We start from the raw sequence: 16,364 nt of genomic DNA, 5'->3' as shown, positions 1-16,364 counted from the left end.
TATTTTATTCTCCTAATTCTGTTCAAGATGCTAAAAAACAAAAGTATCTCTAATTTGACATTCGTAATGAGTGAAGTATTATTGCTTTAAAGCTACCATTGTAGAGGAAGATTAGTGTGTGGTGATGGTGGTGGTGGTGGTGATGGTTGGTGGTGGTGAAGGTGGTGGTGATGGTGAAGGTGGTGAAGGTTGAACCTGAGACGTGGTCTGCACAATGCTGAAGCCCTTCTTCAAGGTCAGGAGATGACTCTCCCCTTATATGCACATTCTTTTTTATTTTGCAATGCACAAAGCTCATGAAGAGAAAAAATATATATAATCTTCTTAATGCAGTTTTGCAGTTGCTGTTTTATTCCACAGCTTTTAATTTTATAATGAGATTTTGATGCCAAGTTTCGTGTAAGCAATGAGCTGTCATTAATTGATGAGGATGCGCTGTGTCAGTTTCTTTGTTCTCTCATCTTGCTTGTCTGATGGATCAGAAAGTGGGATGGTAACAAAGGAGTCACTGACGTACAAGAGGGGTATGGTCCAGACTAATTGGTGTGAATGCTACCTTTACAGTGCTGATAGAGTGTTCATTTTATCATCATTTTCCAACGTGTCTCTTTGGCGGTATGATCCCTCCCTCTACCTTCCCCTGTGTCTCTGAACAGAGCTTGATAAACAGAAGAACAGATATGACTGCTTGCTTTGTCCTGATCTTAATTCCATAGTTTTAAGCAAATTCCTCACTGTGGGCTCTGCATCTCTCCCACCATATGCTGAGATCTACTCGGGGCACTATAAATCATTCGGAATTAAAAGCTGTGCTGTGCATCTGACCTGCTAGCTCATGGACGCCCACATCCACTGCAACTGGCGAACGGTGGTGGTTTATTTTGGGGCTGGTATATAAGAGGCTGTGTCCGAAGGCTGGGAGTTGTCAGATAGGGACTGAGACTGTCTTGTAATGTGGCCTCAACTCTTGTCTCCTTGCCCAGACTGCACTCTCGAAGCTCAGCCCAAATATGTTAGAGGTGGGAAGCGTTATGGACGCAGATCTTTACCTGAATTTCAAGAATCCGTGGAGGAATTTGCAGAGGTGACTGTCATTGAGCCACTTGGTGAAGAAGCACAGCCTTCACACATCCCAGCCAGTGAGCGCAGCGAGGTAAGAAATTGGACCACAGGTGTGGAGACTTGGGGTTACCCACACCCTTGTGGCACAAACACAAGAGGACTGAGGGGCTGATGGCTTTTCTCAGCCACTTTTTTTTTCAACTACATGCTAATCTTCTTACTTGCCTTTTGGATATCTATGACTGCTTTTTCTATTGTTTATATGTTTCATCTCTGTTTCAGCTTTTGAAGAGCTGATGTTTCTGTGCATGTTTTATGTATATAGTTTTTAACGCAGTTATTTTTGTATTTATCTGAGGTCTGCCACTTCTAGCTCTTCTTGGGAATCTCTCTCTCCTCCATGGCAGTGTCATTTTCAGTTATGTAAAAAGCTCATCAGCTCCCTCCCCGCAAACTATAAAACAGCTGCAGTGACAGGTAAGAAGTGAAAGCCGTTCTCAGGCATTTCAGGAGCCAGCATCTTATCTTTTGTGGTGGGATAAAGCAGCTTTGCAACTTTGTCCTTGTCACAGGGCTCAGCAATTGCCAGGATTCTTACCAGTTCTGTCGCCCCCAGGCGCATCTGACTCCCCAGCAATCAGATATCCCTCTGCTTCCCTCATCTCCCTCTTTTCATTTTACATTTTGCTATACTCTACCAATAAGGAAGAAACAGTAGCATTTTCTTTTTTTTTTTTCTTTATGGCTCATTTACCAGCATCCCATTTATAGAACATGATTGAAAGTGCCATGCTGAGCAAGCTCTAAATATTTCTTGCAAATCCCAGCTTAGTCTGGGGATGCAGATATTTCAGATGCTCATATAAGCTGGGAAAGAGACAAAAGAGCCTCAACTTCCTTAAAGTCATCTGTAGATCGTAGTTTAAGCAGGGAGTATGTGTGTGTTGCCATTAACTTTCATGTTCAGCTTGCTGATATATCTATGAGAAGCTTGCTCCAATAATGTCCCCTGCAAGCAGATACCCGGCATCTTCAACTTTCTAGAATACCCACAAACCCAAAGGTAACCAGAGAGAGTCCCAGTATTGAGCAGAAATGAGACCAACCACAGGGCTGCAATTTAGAAGACACATGACTGGTCTGCTAACCAGAAGAGGCTCGCACTGCTTTTTAGAATCAAGTGATACCTGTCCTCACAATAGAAGTGAAGGAGCAGTGGCAGAAATGCGAGTGAGAAGAGAGGAAGAAAAGCAGCTAAAGGGGGTAAGATAGATAGAAGCCACAAAAGTGGTGTGAATAGTGTGGGTGAGCGATGATGGCTAAAAATGGAAAGACTTTGAGAAGCAACAAGGATGCTACTAAAACGTCACAGCACTGGGGGCCCATGGGTCTGGGGCAGAGGCCTCTACCCATGTTGGTTCAGTCGGTTTCAGACCCTTACTTGGGTCACTGAGAATTTAGATAGGGCCCTTTCCACAGTAAAGCACATAGGCTCGCACTCACAAGTGCTCCATTTACTATTTCAGGTGAGCAGGTGATCTGCATACTTCAGTCACTGCAGTGTCTGTACTGTTTATCTTGCTGACAGGAAGGGTATCCAAATGGCAACATTAAACCTGTTTCATAGCCCTAACTAGTGTGGAATGTATCTGAGACATGTCTCTGTGAAAAAACTAATTGGTTAAAATAGGGCTTCACACTTGATGGGGGAAGATTTTCCTATTTGGAAAACACTTTTAAGTTTAGTTTCTCCTTTCTCCAACTGTTTTCAGTGCTGAGGTACTGTTATTTGGTGCTAAGAAATGAAATGGTTACTTATTTTTTTTTGTGAGGCGAGTTTCTAATTACCACCTGGGGATACCCAGAAAGTTCTTGGGCAGAACTGATTTTGTGGCTGGTAGGATATTTCTTATGTCTTTATTTAATTTCATCTACCGATTTCCAATGAGATTTACTGTTTAAAAAGTGTGACTTTGGCTTTATGTGTAAATAAAGTTAAGGGTTGAGGCCAGAGTCTGGGTAAAATCTTGCTGCTTATTCTTAGTACAAGGGTATATTGGGAGAATCATTTCACCCCTGATAAACTTCAGCTTCTCTAACTCCTCTAGAAACCTCTTAGGTGTGACCTTTTGACACTATATAGTGTCAAAAGGCTTTGGTGTAATAACCCACCATCAAAGAGCAGCAAATAGAGGGCTGGAGAACGTCATTTGTCTCTGTCTGCTCTCCCCAAGGACTCTACTGACTTGACTTCGAGAGTCTGTTATAGCCCAACCAGAAAACCTGTAGCAAATCAGATAACACGTTTTTACCTCCCTCTTTATTTATTGCTAAAAGTGGACTCAAAGTTCATCCCGCTGCTTTCTTATCTAAAAATGAAGTGTTTTGTGAACTAAATGGAGCCTGTTGGTTTTCAGATCGATTCATCACAACATTTACAGCATGATGCATGAGGTTTTTGATGTGCCTGTTGGCAGTAAGACGGGCCGGCCTCCGCTTTGTGCAGTAACCTTGGCTGTGGGTCACATGCGCTGCCCTCACGATCTGCAGCATAGTTTCGTCACCATTGGTTTTAACTGCATCTGGTTGTGTCAAGGTGGCACTCTGGTTTCCTGGCCAGTTTCTGTGGTCATTTCAGCAATGGAAAGCCACTCTGTTGGTCAACTCAGTTCATCCTCTGGTCAGCACTGGCTTGCTCTAGACACCCTTGTCTCTTCTACAGAAGCTATCTGGGGCTCCTCGGAGTACTGGGGCATCTTCCCTATTCTAGAGTGGCCCTCAGGTGGGGAAGATGGGGAGGGCAATGTTCTCAATGAACTGTGGGGTTTATTTATTCTTAACTTACAAGTTCAGTATCTGTCAGGAGGTCTCTATTTTTTTTTTATACAAACAGCCAGATTGCAGATTTTTGTATGAATAAATGGGGTTTATTACATCTCAAGCTACCAAGTCACTTCTTTCCAAACTAAAATTTTTATTTTGTATTGAGGTATAGCTGGTTAACAATGTAGTTAACAATGTAGTTTTAGGTGGACAGTGAAGGGACTCGGCCATACATATGTATGTATCCATTCTCCCCTAAACCCCGCTCCCATCCAGGCTGGCACATACAGTTGAGCAGAGTTCCATGTTCTATACACTAGGTCCCCCATTGGTTATCCATTCTAAATATAGCAGTGTGTCCATGTCCTTCCCAAAGTCCCTAACTATCCCTTCCCCCTGGCAACCATAGTTTGTTTTCTAAGTCTGTGAGTCTCTTTCTGTTTTGCAAGTTCATTTGTATCATCTCTTTTTAGATTCCACCTATAAGGGATGTCATAGGATAGTTCTCCTTCTCTGTCTGACTTACTTCACTCAGTATGACACTCTCCAGGTCCGTCCGTGTTGCTGCCAATGGCATTATTTCATTCTTTTCAATGTCTGAGTGATATTTCATAGTATATATGTACCACATCTTCTTTATCCTTTCCTCTGCAAATGGACATTTCGGTTGCTTCTGTGTCTTGGCTTTTGTAAACAGTGCTGCAGTGAACACTGGGGTGCATGTTTCCTTTCAGATGTTTTTCTCCAACTATATGCCCAGGGTTGGAATCGCAGGGTCATATGGTAGCTCTGTTTTCAGTTTTTTAAGGAACCTCCATACTGCTCTCCATAGTGGCTGTACCAGTTTACATTCCCACCAATAGTGTAGGGGGGCTACCTTCTCTCCACCCTCTCCAGCATTTGTCGTTTGTGGATTTTTTGATGATGGCCATTCTGTCAGGAGTTCTTTATTGTACTGCTGGTTTCTTTTTTCTTCCTCTTGGTTGCCTCTGGCCCTTTTGTCTCCTGCCCTTGGGTGTTAAGAATTTCTTCCTTGGGTGTGTTTGTTATCAGGGACTCATATTTCCATGTGGCTTTGCAGTATTAAAGGCAGGAGCGGGCTGGGTCTCCTGTGACATGACTATTTCATGAGGAGCAGTCAGATGGGAAGCTAGAGACAAGTCTGCTTGGTTTGGTTCTAGGCTTCTTTGACTTCTGGGCCCTGGCTCAGGGGTTCCTAGCTTGCCCGTAGACTGAAGTTTTTCCTGTCCTCAGACAAGCCTCATTTTTTCTTCTAAAGTGACTTGAGAGTTTTCTTTTTCTTTTTTTTTTGATGAAGACCACAGGACCTGAATCTGTTATCAGAAGTTCAATAATGAGGAAGTCCGGCTGTTATTACCCAACAGGAGAATAGTTTTCAGCTCTAGGATGAATCAAGTAATAATCCTCTTTATTTAAGGAGTTTGGAGAGGTGGGCAATAGAATGGAATGGTGTCACAGTTCAGTTCAGTCGCTCAGTCGTGTCCGACTCTGCGACCCCGTGGACCGCAGCATACCAGGCCTCCCTGTCCATCACCAACTCCCGGAGTTTACCCAAACTCATGTCCATTGAGTCCCACCTCATCCTCTTTTGTCCCCTTCTCCTCCAGCCCTCAATCTTTCCCAGCATCAGTGTCTTTTCAAATGAGTCAGCTCTTCACATCAGGTGGCCAAACTATTGGAGTTTCAGCTTCAGCATCAGTCCTTCCAATGAACACCCAGGACTGATCTCCTTTAGGATGGACTGGTTGGATCTCCCTGCCATTCAAGGAACTCTCAAGAGTCTTCTCCAACACCTCAGTTCAAAAGCATCAATTCTTTGGCACTCAGCTTTCTTTATAGTCCAACCCTCCCATCCATGCATGACTGCTGGAAAAACCATAGCCTTGACTAGATGGACCTTTGTTGACAAAGTAATGTCTCTGCTTTTTAACATGCTGTCTAGATTGGTCATAACTTTCCTTCCAAGGAGTAAGCGTCTTTTAATTTCATGGCTGCAGTCACCAACTGCAGTTATTTTGGAGCCCAAAAAATAAAGTCAGCCACTGTTTCCACTGTTTCCCCATCTATTTCCCATGAAGTGATGGGCCTGGATGCCATGATCTTTGTTTTCTGAATGTTGAGCTTTAAGCCAACTTTTTCACTCTCCTCTTTCACTTTCATCAAGAGGCTCTTTAGTTCCTCTTCACTTTCTGCCATAAGGGTGGTGTCATCTGCATATCTGAGGTTATTGATATTTCTCCCGGCAATCTTGATTCCAGCTTGTGCTTCTTCCAGCCCAGCATTTCTCATAATGTACTCTGCATATAAGTTAAATAAGCAGGGTGACAATATACAGTCTTGTACAGACAATATATAGTACTTCTTTCCCGATTTGGAACCAGTCTGTTGTTCCATGTCTAGTTCTAACTGTTGCTTCCTGACCTGCGTACAGATTTCTCAAGAGGCAGGTCAGGTGGTCTGGTATTCTCATCTCTTTCAGAATTTTCCACAGTTTATTGTGATCCACACAGTCAAAGGCTTTGGCATAGTCAGTAAAGCTATGGTGTCACAAGTCACCTCTAAATGCTAGCCTCAGGGTAACTTGTTTCTTTCTAGGAACTCATCCTGTAGAGATACGTTAGCAAACAGTCATCTGAAGGGATAAACAACAATCCCTACCCTGTTTCCCTGGTGGCTCAGATGGTAAAGAATCTGCCTGCAAGGCAGGAGACATGGGGTCAGTCCTTGGGTTGGGAAGATCCTCTGGAGAAGGAAATGGCAACCCACTCTAGTATTCTTGCCTGGAGAATTCCATGGACATGGGAGCCTAGTGGGGCCCCAGTCCATGATGTCGCAGAGAGTCAGATATGGCTGAGCAGCTGACATACACACAACACACACACACAGAGTTTCCCTCTAGGGTTGCTCCAGAGTAGGGGTGTTGCTAAGGGGGGACATTTCATTCCTAGGCTCTTGGTCTAGTTATGCACAGTGTCCTTTCTGCATCCTTATTTGGAAGGCCTTCTCCCATATATTCATATGTTCAACAGATTACAGGTAATTCTCAGTGGCCACAATTCTCTGAGGTCTACCTGTAACTTCACCATTTTCCTCCCACCCAAGAAAACAGAGATGCTGGCAAGTGAGAGTGATGTGGTGTGTGTGTTAGTCGCTCAGTCATGTCTGACTCTTTACAACCCCGTGGACTATAGCCTGCCAGGCTCCTCTGTCCATGGAATTTTCCAGGCAAGAATACTGGAGTGGGTTGCCATTTCCTACTCCAGGGGATTTTCCCAACCCAGGGATCGAACCTGGGCCTCTTGCATTGTAGGCAGATTCTTTAAGGTCTGAGCTACCAGGGAAGCCTGATGTTATGGTAGAGATTGCTTTCAAGCACGTAAATTTTTTAATATAAGTTACATGCGAAGATCCAAATTGCCCCCATGACCATTCATGGTGCACCAACCATTGTGTGTCGTGCCTTGGGTGAGAACCCATGTTATGACTGTGGGATCACATTTTGGCCTCATCCTTTGAATAGAATACATGAGTTCTGTGAGTTATAACACCTTGTTATGAGGTGTTTGGGGTTGTGTTCGACTTTTGTTTCAGTTCACATAAGGTAAAACCCTAACATAAATTGTCAACATTTTAATCATCGCCATCCTACCTTCCCCAGCTTTATTCAGGCAATTTGATTCTTTCCTGATGAAGCAGAAAATACCTAATCTAACTGTTAAGCATGCCTCCCCTACCAAGTTTACTTTACAAGGCCATAAAGCCATTGCACAGGGAAAGACCACTTTAATCCTGCTAAGTTTTTTAGCACTAAAATGATATTTTAGAATTTCACTTAGAAACCCTGAAGGCAAAATGTGCTAGTTTACAAGTGATGGAAGGTTCCAGCATCAGGTTGAGATGTGCATTCACCTTTCAATTTAGTGTGTTTATCTGACAAATAGATCCCTTGGGAGTCTGACATCTCCTCTGGGGTATTGAAGGGAAAATAGTGACTTTTCTTTGTTCGTAGGATCATTTTCACTCAAGGCAGTTCAGTTGGACATTCTATTCTGAATTAATCCAGACTAACAAAGGACACTTTCTTGATTCCAACGTAAGGTATGATTAATGAGAAGGTTTTGGTGGTGGTAGTTTTTGCTTTACTTTGTGAAGAAACAGGTGAATTTTTAGATTCCAAGAGTACATACCCAGCCCACCCCCCCTTATATACACATATGCAGTGGCTACTGAACTAACCTTGAATTTTATATTCACTTTTCTCCTAAGAGTAGCTGGAAGTGGGGGAAAAAACTAATTCTTGGTTCTATTCTGTATTATTCAGATGTAGTGGAAAAGGTTGACAATGAATACAGTTGGAGCAGGGCCACTTTGCTTTCTGCCCTCATTCCAAACACGGGACACCTTGTTAACTGTTTTCCTCCACAGGGTATAAATCGGGTCTAGTAAGATTCTTATCGTGAGCCAGAGGCTTTAAACAATGGTTTCTTCAATTGCAGACAATAGGAGTGTAAGTCAAAGCCTTGCGGTTTAAATGAGGACCTGAGAGAAAAGTTAAAGCCAATTGCTTCATTCAGCCGAGAATGGACATTAAATCAAGCCTTTGTGTCAGGACTGTGGGAGTGGGAGGATGAGTGGTGGTGGTTGTTTAAAACCAAAAACAGAAATGAAGAACCCCAACACTGATTTTACTGCCCTCCGTAAAATCAAACTTCTTTAAGAAGTGTGAAACTGACTTAAATTCTCCTTATGTTCATTTTCATATATGCATAACTTTGTAGCTGAACTTCATGAATTATTCATTTGTGTTGTATAGAGCAGATATTTAATTTTGGAGCAAACTTCTTAGTAACTTGGAGAAGTTCTGCTAAGAGCTTTTGTAGTCAAACCTGTTTTTCAGTTCCTCGCCTGTTACATTGTTTGTTCTGGTCTTAGATAAAATAAGCAGTTGCATTACTGATGCCATTTGCTTCCATCAAATGATGTGAGATTATCAGGAGAGGTTTCCTTATTCATGGAATTCCAGTGATTCCCTTCATATTTCTTGAGTATTATTAGATCTGGCTATTCTCAGAGATGAAACACTCATTCAAGATGCAAATATAGATCATAAAAGTGATATAAAGACACCCCTTCAAAGCTAATAAGTTGCTTTCATTCTAACATAGACACAGCTCTCAGATTTTCAGGTTTGTTGTTCTGATAAGTCCTCCTGTCTTCATCACAGAGGAGGTTCCTTTGGAATCCAGCCCTCATTCTCACTTCTTTCCAGGTCAACAATTTCTCATACTTATTTTCTAACTAGAAAACAGAATCAACAACACTTCAAAAAAAAATTAACAAGTCAATTTAAGTGATAAAAGTAACATTTTTCCAACTATAGCATTAGAAAGTATTTTTCAAATAGGAAAGCAGTATCCACTGTCTGAGAGTGACTCGGATGAGCAGGATACCACAAGCAGATGTATGAAAGAATCCTCTTCCTTTAAGGACTTTAAAATCCAGTGAACTGAAACCAGTCCTCAAACTTGGTAGAAAAGGCTTAAGGCTCAGACTCCTTTAAATTCAGCATTTCTTCACACTGGCAGTACTGCAGGGTGTTTGGCATTGCAGCAGGACTTATCTAAATGTGCATGCATTTAAAAATCATACATTAACTCTTGTTATCCCCAGCACTTACTTGTAGCTTTTAATTGCTTTTAGAGATAAAGGAACTGATTTGCATTCTAGTTGTGACAGCCCTGCAATTGAGCAGCTTGTCCCTGGGTTAAGAGATTAGAGTGTGGGGCTGTCAGGGCGCCCTTCATCGCCCTTTCACCTTCAGATTCTGGAAAGCTAGAGATGAAGTTCTCAAAAGTGTGTCCCTGCAGGGATAGTAGCAGCCTGGCTGGGCACACTTAGCTTCCAGTACCTGCCCAGACCATGGCTTTATAAATATTTAGAGTTGTTAAATAGGCCATACCATAGATGCTAACTTTTAAAAGTGCTAAGGTTTCCATCATAAATATTCTCCTAAACTGATCCTGTTTTTGTGTAGAGACTTCCTGTGCTTACTTAAGTGTGCTCTTCTTGTAAAATGAATACTATGGCTCAGTTTGTTGGGGGAGCTTTGTTACTTTATTAAATTTAATATTTAAATTTAATAGTAATTTCCTTTCTCTTCTCTCTGGGCTTGCAAGACTTTCCCCTTTCCAAAAATAAAAAAATAAAAATCTGCTTAAGTCTGCTGAGATCAGCTCAGCTCAGCAACCTTTGCTGGGAAAGAATAGCCCCGTGTGTGCGCCATAATCGTTTTAATTAGCCGTACATTCTGAGGGGCACAGAGGTCTGCACTCAAGCAGATGGCTGCTGGGGGCTGAGGTTGGGCTATTGTGGCCAGGGGCCACGCCAGGCCCACGGGCTGCAGATGCTAGCCCAGCCTCGGGGCTAGCAGCTCCTGGATCCCAGAGGCTCGGGCCATCTGCTCCGCAGTCCAGCAAAGCAGGTGTCCCTCCAAAAGAAACATTCCTGAAAGCAGGGCCGCCTGTATGGCCCGCATGTGCGGACACCCTTGTCCAGCTGTAGGACAGCCTGAGAGCTGACCACAATGACCAGCGTGACTGAGCTACGCAGCCCACAGGGTGGGTGCGGGACTCCCTTTGTCTGCTTAAGTGTGTGGGGTGTGTGGGGGGAGCTGCTTTCTGCAGCAGCCGTTTAGGGCCAGGCAGCTTCTGACCATCTCCCCTCTGTCCACTCTCACAGAGGCTGTTGGCCAGCACACATGACATGCTGAGCCCTGCCAGCTGTGGGGACACTGTTCAGAGTGCGGAGGCCCCCCAAGGAGGCCTCGCTCCTATGCTGAATCAAAGGTTGATTGCTTCATCACAACTAACACGCTCAAAGCTGTCATTTCTACAGTCTCTTCTGTGTTTGTTCTTAAAGCCGATGCTGGTCTGTGTGCTGTTTCTTTCCTCTGCCTTTGTCCTAGTGTTGCACACGCAGGTCATAGGAATAATAACTATAACATTTATTTACTTAACAGACACTTAGGACTTAATTTGTAGCATTCACTGTTTTAAGTACTTTCCAAATACTAGCACACCCTTAGAGGTAGGTACCATTGTTCACTTACCCCTAGGGAAACTGCACGCAGGGATTAAGTAACTGGCCCAGGCTTGCATAGCCCATAAGTGAAGAATCCATCTCTGGAGCCTAAACCCTTTACCACATCATTGTTCTTGCTGAAATATTAACAAGAGCTAACATTTCAAAATCACTGCACATGGTGATTGCAGCCATGAAATTAAGATACTTACTCCTTGGAAGGAAAGTTATGACCAACTTGGATAGCATATTGAAAAGCAGAGATATTACTTTGCCAACAAAGGTCTGTCTAGTCAAGGCTATGGTTTTTCCAGTGGTCATGTATGGATGTGAGAATTGGACTGTGAAGAAGGCTGAGCACCGAAGAATGGATGCTTTTGAACTGTGGTGTTGGAGAAGACTCTTGAGAGTCCCTTGGACTGCAAGGAGATCCAACCAGTCCTGCTGGGGTCCAGCCCCGGTGGATCCAGGGGTTTCGAAGGGAGACGGCATCGATGAGGATCAGGAAACAATTGCTTAATTAAACGTTAATTAAGGATATAAAGAGTGGTTAAATAAGGATAGCTCAGTGAGGAAATTCAGTGAAGAGGCTGAAATAAGGATAGCTCAGTGAGGAAATTCAGTGGAGAAAAGAGGCTGAATAATTCAGCCAGAAGGTGAGAGAAAGAACGACATGGGGAGACCAAGTTTCGGTGAACAAGGCCCGCACTTTATTTTCCAAAGTAGTTTTTATACCTTAAGTTATGCATAGAGGATAATGGGGGAAGGGGTAGAGTCATGCAGTAAGCCAGGCTTTCTTCCTGCAAACTTATCATATGCAAAAGTTTAGGTGATTTGCATCATCTTCTGGCCTGGAGGCCTGTTAACATTTTAAGAAACTTATTTTTCTCTAAAGGTGATTATTCTAAAGTCAGGTGCCACCATCCAAAAGCATTAGATAAAGTTGCATTCCTATAGGGCAAAGGTGTGGTGGGCTATAACAAGAAAAAGAATTAACTCAAGGGTCCAAGATTACAAACATTAAAGCTACTACTTACACCAATTATATTAATCAATACACTGCCAGGGACACAGCAGGTAAGGGATATGGAAACTTAGCAGCAAACATTGGCCCAACAAGTGAAAAAAACCTTCACCAATACAATTTCTAATCAATCTTTTAACTGCTCAAAGGAATCTGTATTTATACAGTTTAGAACATCTCATCCGCCTCACAGTTGGGAGGCTCTGAGCAATCACATGTGGCCGGAAAAACGTATTCAGGCAGGCTAGAGGACTTCCAAAGGAGTTTATAGGTTGAAACACTATCACACCCAGGAACTTTATTAACTGGAGCTGTAAGTTAACTCTTTTTTCAGAGAGAGGTAGTGGGGGACAGGTGAGAGCACAAAGCAGAAAGTAGGCAGACTCTGGTTTTGGGGGTAGATGCTCGAGAATTTCCAGGGGGACTCCTGAGGCTCGATCCCGCCTTTGCGTATGCTGAGCCTCCTTCCTCATAACCTTTGCTATGGGCGGAGCTCCTGCTCCCAGCACAGTCCATCCTAAAGGTGATCAGTCCTGGGTGTTCATTGAAAGGACTGATGCTGAAGCTGAAACTCCAGTACTTTGGCTGCCTCATGCGAAGAGTTGACTCATTGGAAAAGACCCTGATGCTGGGAGGAATTGGGGGCAGGAGGAGAAGGGGACAACAGAGGATGAGATGGCTGGATGGCATCACGGACTCGATGGACATGAGTCTGAGTGAACTCCAGGAGTTGGTGATGGACAGGGAGGCCTGGCGTGCTGCGATTCACGGGGTCACAAAGAGTCAGACAAGACTAAGCGACTGAACTGAACTGAACTGAACATTTCCTAAGACCCAGGCAGTGCCTCCATGTCCCTATGGGAGGGGGTGGTCAGCCCCATTCTGCACACAGAGCAGCAGAGCTTCACCCTGGCAGTCTCCCCCAGCTACCATTTTGCCTCCAGAGTCAGGAATAGCTGGGCTCCCACAGGACGATTTTTTTTTTTTTTTATTAATATCCATTTGTTCTCCAGGAAGAGGCTATTATAAGATTTCAAGGAAAGAAGTTGAAAATCCTTTTTCATTAATTAGTATGGAGAATACATCCCAGCAATTGCCACCCCTTCCTCTCCCACTTTTCTAGAGGTGTTTATGATTACCTCCCTTCTAACACTCAGGGCAGACCAGTGTCTGGAGGCTACCTGCCAGGCTTTACTGCTGGGGAAACCATCAGCAATTAAAGGACCTGGTTCCAGAGTGATGGCTCTTTTTATTGGTGGTATTCCGGTAGTCCAGAGATCTAATCCCTCTCTCTCCCACCTTCTAACCTGCCTTCCCCTTTCTCTCCCCCTGCTTTTTAATTGGAACTACTGGTTCCAGGCAGTGAGAATGAAAATAAATGAGCTGTGAATGAATTGGATCTGTTCCATCCCACCCTCACCCCCTGAAATTGCAATTTAATAACAAACATTCAGCCACTGTGTGATGTGCTTATCTCCCCTTAAAGGAACAGACCTGTGGGGGAGACTGGGAAGAAGCATAGCAAAACATCTGGGTGGTGAACTCAATCTCCAGTTGAAGTGGTCTTGGGATGAAAATATAGCCCTTAGGATAAGTTTGCTTCCCCTTCTAACAGGGCTGGTCTTAGCTGGATCTGTGCTTCTTACACAGGGCTGTAGAGAAACGCTTGGAAAATCGTTACCCCTGGAGATATTAAAATAAGTTATTCCTTACCTTGTCACCACTCACCCTGAATTTGCGTGAAATCACTTAAATTGCTGTACCTGATGCCATTGGTTAGGCTGAATGAGGGGTGCCTCTTTGGATGACTCTGGTCACAGTCCCCAACGCATGTCTCAGATGAGTGTCCCTGATCATCCTACACTCTGCTAAATTTAGGAGGCATTGGCACCAGCAGCTTTTGCCCTCCTGGAAGCACCTGGGCCTCCCACTGAGCCTGTTCTCTTGATCACGAGTCATAGTGCAGGAGGACCTTGCTGACTAGCAGAGTGGTACATACCCAGGGGGCAGAAGTTTCCCTTTCCCCCACCCCCAGGTCACAGGGAATTCATTCAGTGAGAATTCGAGGGCAGGTGGGCAAAAGAAGTTGTGAAGTTGTACCTATTTATATGGTATAAACAACATTTATAACAGTAAAGGAAATGAAATTGTTTCCCACATTCCCTCAACTAAATATATATTTATTGTCTCTGTTTCCTTCCAGTCTTTGTCTAATTGTATAAATGTTTTTTTTCCAGTGGCATAGTGTTGATGGCATGTTTGTTGTGGTCTTTCATTTAACATTTCATCAGATGTATTTCATGCTCCAAAATGGTTTTATAATTATATAATGACTATATTATGATGTGTTATTATACTTTATGCCCCACTGTTTTTAAATTGTTTTCAATACTTTTCTTTTACCATCAGAAATCATATGAAATTGGATCAGAAAGCATGAACATTTTCATGGCTTTTGATACATAAAGTCATTTCCTTTAGTAAAAAGTAATATCCATTTGTATTGTTTCCAATAACATTAATAGGTCTATTTTATTTTCTTTCCCAAACAAGCCTATTTTAAATCATAACCTTGTTGGTAATAGGAGTCATATCTTAAATACTTGGCTAATTTAATGGGAACAAAATGATTGCTTGGTTTTAATTTATGCATCTCTGAATGCTACTGAAATGAACCTTTCCCCATATTTAATTGGGTTGCCTCTTATGTGAATTGTCTGTATTTTTTGCATATCTGCTGGAGACTTGGCATTTTCTTACAAATTTTTATAAATAACCAATACCTCCCAAGGACAATCAAATTAATCCTTTAAGTTTAAACATGGTAATGAAAAGAAACTGCAAGTGTAAATTTAACATGTGCTACATAAACACATGTCCAAGAAAAATAATATCGAATTTTATTTGCTTATTTAGTGCCAGGCACAATTCTAGGCATTTTTACCCAGCTCTGTGAAATATGTACTACTTTATTCCCATTTTATAGATGGAGAAACTGAGGCAAAAGAGATTAAGAAATTTGCTCAAGCTCAAACCCAGTAGGTAAGCCTGGGTTCAGAGCGAGGTGGCAGTCTGATTCCCACCCTCAGTAGTCAGACGTGAGAATTGGGGAGCAGGGGTGGCAGGGAAGCGGGAATCAGATGAGGCACCCAGTTGCATAGATTCATGAGATTTTGGAAATAGTACATTGAAGCCTCTTGCTCCTCTGAACTAATTCATTGTTCACTATTTTTAATGAGTCGAGAAGCGAGAAAATGTAAGAAATACATTTTTCTATAGCAAGACACACACCTTGTTGTGTTGGGAATTGTTGCCAAGCATTTTTTGAAGGTGTGTGTTTGCATTTTTCCAACTATTGTCCCGGCGGCGGCTTGTCCAGTGGCACCTATTCTGCCATGTCTCATTTCATTTCTGCTGTTAAAAAATCATCCCCTGCATGTGATTCGATAGGTTTTATTTTGACTGATGGTTCTTAGATCACAGAAACCTACTTTATTTTTTTCAGGTAGACTGAATGGATTTCATTTTAGGGTGTTTCCAACTTACATGCTGAATGATGAATTTTCACCATTTTGGGTGCTGCAATAATATGAGCGTTTGCTCTGTTGGTTGAGGAAATAAATGTGGAGGGATAGACAGGCAGGATGCTTTTATTAGGAGGCATAAAAATGTATACTTTACAAATAAAAACAATTGAATTCTGCGTAGAAACAATAGTGTAAGAAAAATCTATAGAGGTCTATTTCCTCCACTGCTCCCTCCCCACCCCCCAACACATCATCCATCCGTCAGGTTTGCAGTGTGGAAATGTGGGCCAATAAAATTATAATCACAATCAAGTAAAAATCACCTTGTGCCACAGTCCCTAGACTTACCATCCCTTTTAGTGACCTTGAGTTGTAGCCTGTGAGTTGTAGTGAGCTTTTATATTTTGAGTTACAGCCTTTGAATGTCTCTCTATGGCAAGGATAACTTAGCACTGGCAGTTTGGGGTTTCAGGTTAGTGTGGCAAATCTTGGTGAGCTCTTTGAATCGGTGCTCTAATGCAGTACCTTTCTGAGTGAAATACGGAGCTGTGAAATTCTAGTAGATGGTTATCCTTCAGTTAAGAAGAGAGGAACAAAATAGATGTGCCTAGGTTGGCTGTCGGAACTTCAACTCGTATCAACTTGAACAAGTTACTAAAAGAAATCAACGATTCACCTAAGAATTGTAGATTGCTCACTGCTGCCATGAGGAATCCAAGCTCTGGAGACGGGAGTTAATTAGGTTTGTTTTCCTGTTCGTTTCAAGAATCTAAGAAATAAGTTCCCTTGTGCAGTTCAGCCACCAAGGAGAGTGGACTGGTTATTTA

General features: G+C 42.7%; 1 protein-coding gene across 9 annotated transcripts in view; it reads left to right on the top strand.

The window, feature by feature from the left end:
• NIN (ninein) overlaps positions 1-16,364 on the top strand; it is a 107,738-nt gene that overhangs the window by 33,881 nt on the left and 57,493 nt on the right. For all 9 annotated transcript variants that reach the window (XR_011568821.1, XR_011568820.1, XM_019968656.2 and 6 more), the window contains one exon: positions 984-1,153. Coding sequence is in view for 7 of the 9 variants with exons in the window: in XM_019968656.2 (XP_019824215.2) it covers positions 984-1,153 (170 nt within the window). In the remaining 2 variants the exon portion in view is untranslated. The remainder of the gene's footprint in view (positions 1-983; positions 1,154-16,364) is intronic.

The sequence above is a fragment of the Bos indicus genome, chromosome 10, assembly GCF_029378745.1.
Source record: "Bos indicus isolate NIAB-ARS_2022 breed Sahiwal x Tharparkar chromosome 10, NIAB-ARS_B.indTharparkar_mat_pri_1.0, whole genome shotgun sequence".
Lineage (NCBI taxonomy): Eukaryota > Metazoa > Chordata > Mammalia > Artiodactyla > Bovidae > Bos > Bos indicus.
Note: the sequence above shows the minus strand (reverse complement) of the source record. Positions and strands in the feature narration are given on the sequence as shown.